The sequence below is a fragment of the Cotesia glomerata genome, linkage group LG10 (assembly GCF_020080835.1).
Source record: "Cotesia glomerata isolate CgM1 linkage group LG10, MPM_Cglom_v2.3, whole genome shotgun sequence".
Taxonomy (NCBI): domain Eukaryota; kingdom Metazoa; phylum Arthropoda; class Insecta; order Hymenoptera; family Braconidae; genus Cotesia; species Cotesia glomerata.
Genome location: NC_058167.1, coordinates 9,488,012 through 9,495,954, shown reverse-complemented (window position 1 = coordinate 9,495,954; position 7,943 = coordinate 9,488,012). Strand labels below are relative to the sequence as shown.

The window sequence follows — 7,943 nt, the reverse complement described above, 5'->3', positions numbered from 1 at the left end:
ATAACATAACGAGGAAAAACGAGCGGATAAGGATAAAAGATTAAAAGACCAGCATTAAAGTGAGCTTGAGGGAAAAAGTCTCACCCTTCACCTCGACTGTTATCAGTTACCGCTTATCGCTGATCGCCCAGAGCCTCCGCTCCAACCATCGGGAAATATATCCGCCGTTGAAGTTTATGTTCAATTAATTTAACAATAGACCGTCTATTTGTTCATAGAATTACAATTTATTTAATATATATTTTGATCACAAATAATCTCAACACATTTCCATGCTTATCATTACATATTTTTTTACATCTAATTTTATTTATATTATGTTAAACAGTTTAAGTTTTCACGTTAATAATTATTTATTAATTTGTGACTGAATTAATAAAAATTTACTTTTATTATTAAAGTTTTTAAATTTTTCTTATCGACAAATATTTTACATATTTAATATATTTTCAACATTTATCACTTATGTTTTAAAGTATGCTTTATAAAGTTAACTAATTTATCTTTTAGATAATAATTTAAGAACAAAAAACAAAAAACATTGACTGTGCATTAATTTAAAATAAATAGCACCGTAATGTTTGGAGTTAAGTACTTCATAAATATATATTATATTATTATTATTATTTTTAATATTATTATTTATAGATGTATCCATAAGAATTTGAATATACGATAATAAAAATAAAGTAGCAAACAAGTTTTTCATTAAACTTTATACAGAGCATGGAGAAGTAGCACTTTGATAGTGCATATATACACAGAAATATATATATGCATATGTATATATTTATATATTATATATAATAATGATTTACATATATAGCTCTCTACTTTATGTACAGATTGCATGCATAAAATACAGACAGTTTATCGTTTACAAATATCAAAAAATCTCGCTCGCGATTTCCATGCCCCAGGGAATTTTCACTCTAACAGTATCATATAACACTCAGCTCCATGTACCCTTTATACGCTATATGCAAATATCCGCTACATTATTTCACCAGTTTAATACACTTTTTAAATTCACCTTTATCAGCATTTTGACAATCTTACAACTAAAAATTCCAATAAAAACGCTCACACTTTTAAAAAAAAATTAAAAAAAAAATTCTGGGTCTTAAAAATAAACCACAAAGTACTCAAATCTTCCCGGAAGACATCACCAAACAATTCCCAAAAAAAACCGGATCAATTTTCATGCAAATAAACCCAAAAAATTCAATCCGTACATCCGTACAAAGTTTATTCCGGACGTACGGAAAGCTTATATCTCTTAAACCAAGTAAGCTATTGAAAAAATTCTTTCTCCAGGTGCTTCAGGACACTATTCCTGGCAGCCTGGGTAAAAAATTTGGGTCAAATACCTCATCGGGGCAAGATGGTCAGCGTTTTTATTGGAGTTTCCTTGGGGCGATGCTGAAGCTTTTGTACTGCATTGACGGAAATTCACATACATCGTTAATTAGTAGGTTAAATTTCGAGTTACTGAACTGAATTGCGGGTTGTTAATTCACACAATCTTGTCCCGGCATCTGCAAGTGGCTCGACAGAACTGCCGGCGCTCGTGTCCTTGCTGGGTGTCGCTTTCGCAGAGCCAATTCGGCCACGTCTCGTAGAGCTGTCGACAGTTCGCCCACAAGTCGGCCCAGGGACAGGAATTCTTGCACAGTTTCCCGACCCGGCAATGCTCCTTGCAGCTGCTACAAGGCGCTCCGGCCTTGTAAGGCATACCGAGACGATCTGGATAATTGCCCCTGGTGAAGACAATCATTTAATTAGTACTCGGAGATTATATTAGTACTACTTAAACTTACAAGCATTTGCGGGATTTTAATTTTAATGGATTGTAATTTTTTTTAATTATTATCCCCATGAAAAAAAAATATATGTCGAAATACATAAAAAATATATTTTGAATATATTAAAAATGTAAAAAAATATATAAATACACGGAGAGAAAAATATGGAAATCATTCCTATAATTTTAAGGAAATATTGTCCTATACCATTTTAGGAGCGATTACTTAAATTATGGGAATTATACCCATAATTTTTGGGAAATGTTACTATAATTATGGGAATGGTTCCTATAATTATAGGAACAATACCTATAATTATAACTGTAATATCGGTATGATTCCCATAATATATAGGAATGGTTCCCATAACATATAGAAATAGTTTCTATAATATTATAGGAACCATTCCTATAATATTATGGGAACCATTCCCATAATATTATAGTGATGATGCCTAATAATATTGAGATATTTATCATTAGAACTCAAGTTATTTGTAACTTCGATGACCACTTTGAAGCATTTGAAATTATTAGTAATTTCGATAATTTTACTTGCTTCCCAATAATATCATTTGAAATATGTAAAATAAGTAATATTATTCATATAAACAATAAAAGTTACATACCCAAAAGGTGGATTTAATAAATATTCAACGTATTTATTGTAAATAAATAATTTGTTTTAAAAATGAAATGAAATTGTAAAAATAAACAATGAATTTCCATATCTACTTTGCTCCTCTAATTGTATAGTGATAAAATATTCCTTTTATTAGAGAAACCTTAGAATTTCTACAATATTTTTCAATATTATCTAACATAATAATAACTGAGTTGGAATAAACAATTTCAGATTAAGTAAACATGTAAATAAAAATTATAAAAAAGAAATTTTTTTCCCCTCCGGGCGTAAAGCGTCAACTTTAACCCCGCTGCGCTAAACGAAGTTGCCACTTTACGCCTCCGTTGAGGAAAAAAATAGTATACACTCCTCGGGAAGTAAATTAGAAAGCCTCAGATCACATGTTTGTTGACCTCGGCTTCGCCTCGGCCAACAATTACATGTGATCTGAGACATTTCTTACTTAACTTCCCGAGGGGTGTAATATACTATTTTCACTCTAGTGAAAGATCAATTTTTATTTACAAAAAAAAAAATTTATTAGCAAAAAAATATATAATAATTACTTTATATTTTTGATGTGATTGCTCCATTATTATGGACATAAACTTTTTTCTATTATTATTTGCGTCATTCCCATAATATCATAGAAACCATTCCTATAATATTATAGGAACCATTCCAATAATATATAGAAGCTATTCCATTATTGAATAGGAATATTTCCAATAAATTATGGATATGGTTCCCATAATGAGCATAGGATTGATACCTATAATGATCATTTTATTATAGGAATCATTCCCATAATTTTTGGAAAGGTTCCTATAAATTTCTCTCCATGTATATAAAAAATATTTATAGTAAATATATTTTTAATAACTAACTTTTGGCCGATTTTCATATATATTTTAAATATATATTAGATATATTCAAGATATATCTTAAAATACATAGAAAATACATAGCTAAAAATATAAAAAAAATATATTGTGAATATATCTAAAATATATTTGAAATATATAAAATATATATGAAAATCGGCCAAAATTTAGTTATTAAAAATATATTTACTATACATAATTTATATATATTTATATATTTTTTATAGATTTTTAATATATTTTAAATATATTTTTATGTATTTCGACATATATTTTTTTTCATGGGTGTACAAAACAAAATTTTTATTCATTTATTTGGGAGAAACAAATATTTTGTACCCATCAATATTAGTTGTTACAGTTTAATAAATGATTTCTTTATATGAACAAAGCTTTATTACATGGAATAGTATATGACACACCTAGGGAAGTAAAGTAAGAAATGTCTCAGATCACATGTAATTGTTGGCCGAGGCGAAGCCGAGGTCAACAAACATGTGATCTGAGGCTTTCTTATTTACTTCCCGAGGAGTGTATACTATTTTTTTGTCTGACGAAAGCGGAAAGCGGCAACTTAGTTTAGCGCAGCGGGACGAAAGTTGCCACTTTCCGCCCAGAGGGCAAAAAATAAATATTTATTTCCACCAAATAATATTTAGTAACAGGTACTAAATATTTATTTGATAAGTATTGTCGATAGATAGCTATGCTTTAATTCCAATGTCTAAGTGATACATAACCTATTCACTGATTCAGATTATTTTATTCAGCTCGATTTTGGGAGATTTATCTTCCCTTGGAAAACACACCAACTCCTAATAAATGGCTTCTATTTATGTCTTTTCTCAGTGGAGTTTAGTTTACATTTTTCAATTTGTCTATTATTGATAGGTTAAAAACTTGTTTAATTTAAAATTTTATGAATGTCTCAAACAAAAAAATATAATTTAATGAGATTCTTTTCTTTATAATACCTCATATTTTTATTTAAAATTATTTATTCTAATAATTTTTATTTATTTTAAGTTAAAAAGTTAGCTAACATGCTAAAATTAGTTAAAAAATTAATTTTTTTAATACCAATAAACGATTTATTGATGACCAATGAATAATTTGTTAAATACTACTAAATATTTATTTGGTGGAACTAAACGGGCTTTAATAAATGATTTTTCTTCCCTCCGGGCGGAAAGCGTCAATTTTCCGTCCGCTGCGCTAAATGAAAATGCCGCTTTCCGCCTCCGTCGAGGAGAAAAATAGCATTCTCACCACGGGCAGGAAATAAGAAAGCCTCAGATCGCATGTTTGTCGACCTCGGCTTCGCCTCAGTCAACAATTACATGTAATCTGAGACATTTCTTATTTTCCTGCCCTACACGGAAAAAAATTTCTGGGAAAATTTACCATACAACTATTGTAAAGCTGGACCATACTTTTATTACTATTAATTTTTAAATATTTTAGAAGAAAATTTACTATTTATTCATGAAATTTTACAATTTACGATTAGAAAAAATACGATATTACTATTGTAAAAAGTAAGAATTAAAATTTCCAGTGCTGCCTCTGTATCTTTCCAATAGAACTATAACAAATTTTACAATAGTTAAATTGGAATGTTTTTCAATTAGTGTGAGCGATGGCCGTGCACAGCGCTAGACTCCGAGTTTATGTAAATGTTAAAGGGCATTGGTACTAGTTTACCTCGGATAGCGTAGAGGGAGAGTCTCTGGCTGCCAACAAAAAGTTCTGGGTTCGATTCCCGGATAGAGGACGGAAATTTCAATTTCTTTTTTCAGTTACTGTATGGTTACCAATTAGTCCAACCTCCTATCTCTCTCCCTCCCTAAAATTTCTTTTAAAAAAACCGACCGTCAATTTTTACAATAGTTTAATTGTAAAGTTTACAAACATATTGTATAATTTGCTCTATATTATTCGACTTTTTAACCCTAGACTGGTCACCCGTATAGCGTGACGCCGCATAACAACTACTCAACCTATAGAGACTCGCTATAGTGCGAGCGAGAAACTAAAAAAATGATGACCAGTCTAGGGTTAAGATTCTTGCTAGCCTTGTTTGTTGGATAAAATTTACAATAGTAGATCGTAAAAATTACTAAATGAGAAGTATAGTCCACCGTTACTATTTAATTTAATAAAAATTACGATAGTGAAATAGTAAAAATTCCTTCAATTTTCTTTCCGTGTAGGTAAGAAATATACTATAGTACCTATTACTAAATATTTGGTAATGAAAGGATTGTTACTAAATCATTTAGTATCTGTTACTAAATCTTATTCAGTAGAACTAAATCCTTCAATCAGTAATTAAATTTTCAAAAAATTTTTAATGAAAAAAAATGAATTGTAATAAATAATGATGTAAAAAAAATAATTACGAGGTCTATTGTTGAAAAAAAAAAATTACTTGGGGCATAAACCAAAAATAGTGTCGTGACCAAGAAGCATTTGAAGAACGCTTCTAAATCACGGAGCTTAATTTAGTGCGCGGTGCCAAATAACACTATCATTATCGTCATCATCGCTGGATTCCGGAGTAATGGACAGTAAATAAATTTAAACTCCCAGTAATTTACAGAGATTATTTAAACGTATCGAGTTTTATTATAAAATATTTAACGGGTGACAGGCACGATAAAAAAAATAATCCGATTGCGGGAATTTATGTGACAGATCGATTGACGCGTGACTTTTGTGCCACGGTAAACTGTCACCGAATCTTCCTTCCGTTTTTATCGCTTAGAAAAACGTCTAAAGACTCCGAATCGGAAGGAGATACCGTGACTTGTTATCTTCTGAAAAACATATTTTAAAAATACCGCAGCCGCCGATAAAATCAACAACATTCTTTCCAAGACGTTTTTAGACTCAAACTCTGAAATTCAATTTTGCTAGACATTAAAGACTGACTTTTCCTTTTTTTTTATGCCGATATATGTATTTATATCCTTCTATTGATTTCATTCAAGTTTTATTTTAATTAATTTTTAAAAATTTCTTTAAATACGCGCGATTTTATTTTTAATTTTTTTTTTTTTAATAGAATTATTGATATTTTTTATTTATTTATAATTTTTCTACAAAAATTCAAAATATTTTTTTATGATTTTTACATAAAATCTAAAAGCTAAAAGCACCAATTATCAATGGCTTATGTTACTTTATAATATATTAAATTACCTTGGACGCAAAAAATTGAAAAAAAATTTTTTATTAAAAAATATTAAACATTTATTAATAAAAAATCTCAAGTTTATAAAAACAGCTCGTAAGCGTGAATTTTATTTTTAATTTTATAAATCTACTTTAGAAAATTATTTAAATAATTAATTATTGAATTATTGATTGATAATTAATAATTTTTTAAAATCAATAATTATTTTTAAGCATATTTGATAAATTATTTTTAATTTCAATAAACTAATCACGCAATCCGTCGATAATTGGTCTATTTGAGTCACCGATTTTATAATTTAAAATTAATTAATAAATTTAGTTAATCATAATTAAAAATTATGAATTTAATTTACAAAAATTGATCAATTAATTTTAAAAATATAAATTTAACAATTTTAAATTTAAATATAGAAAAAAAATTATAACTTCTACCTTTAAGTATTTTTTTTAAATTACCAATTAATGTTAATTTCTCTAATTTTTAATTTTATAAATAAATACATTTTTTTTCTAAATTCTCGAAAAAAAATTGTAAAATAATAATATAAAATTTCTCATTGTTCAACATTTTATGTATAAAAGCTGTCGTCAATGCTCGCGAGCAATACATAAACAAAAAATCTTTAGATTTATGAATTTACGTGACAAAGTATGACCCCGCGGTTTGGAGAACGAGCCTGAGACCTGAGATCGGAAGATCTGTCGGCAGATATAAATGAAAAACGAGATCGAAAAATGCATTGTCTTTTTGAAGCATACTATTTCACCGAGAGCGCTTCAGCCGAGGCATCTGTTATTTTTATGGCCAGACTTGCATCCCATATTTTTATCCCGCATTAGAAGAGGAAAACCGACAAATAAATAGAATAAATAAAATAAAATAAAAGAACTAGGGTAAAAAATGGACCGAGTTTGAGTTCGAGTCGAATTTATGGTGCCAAAGAATTGAGAATTATGTTGAGAAGCTCAACAAGCATGACCGGAGTGAATACAGATTGTTTGGCTGCTTTCTGCTTTTCGTCACTATTTATATTCTTTAGAAGTGAAAATGGGAGTAAATCGAACAAATCGATCCAACTGCTGAAGAATGTTTCCTTTTATTACTATACGTTGTTGTGTTTATTGCAAAGTGAGAATTTTTTTCTAAAGTTTTAAATATAATTTACTATTTTTTCCGAAGATCGGTGTTTTCACTAAATAAAGAGTTCTATATTTCAAAGCCATTATCCCCGATCCAAATTGATGTTAGACTAATTTTTAAATTTTACATTAAATTTTTATTTATTAAATTCTTTAAATTTTTAGTAGATTTTATAAAAATCTAACTATTGCAGCCGTCCTCGTGGCGCAACTTTTAAAAAATTTAGCCATTTTCTGACTTAGTTTGTCGAGCTGAGTCAGAAAATATATATAGTTCAAAAGTTTATAT

The 7,943-nt window shown here is 28.6% G+C and overlaps 1 protein-coding gene across 5 annotated transcripts in view; it reads right to left on the bottom strand.

Annotated features, from left to right (window-relative positions):
* Positions 1-205: 205 nt before the first annotated feature.
* Positions 206-7,943, bottom strand: part of LOC123272755 (serotriflin-like) — a 153,705-nt gene continuing 145,967 nt past the window's right edge. For all 5 annotated transcript variants that reach the window (XM_044739751.1, XM_044739750.1, XM_044739749.1 and 2 more), the window contains one exon: positions 206-1,760. In XM_044739751.1, coding sequence (XP_044595686.1) covers positions 1,517-1,760 — 244 coding nt within the window. In that variant the 3' untranslated portion in view covers positions 206-1,516. The remainder of the gene's footprint in view (positions 1,761-7,943) is intronic.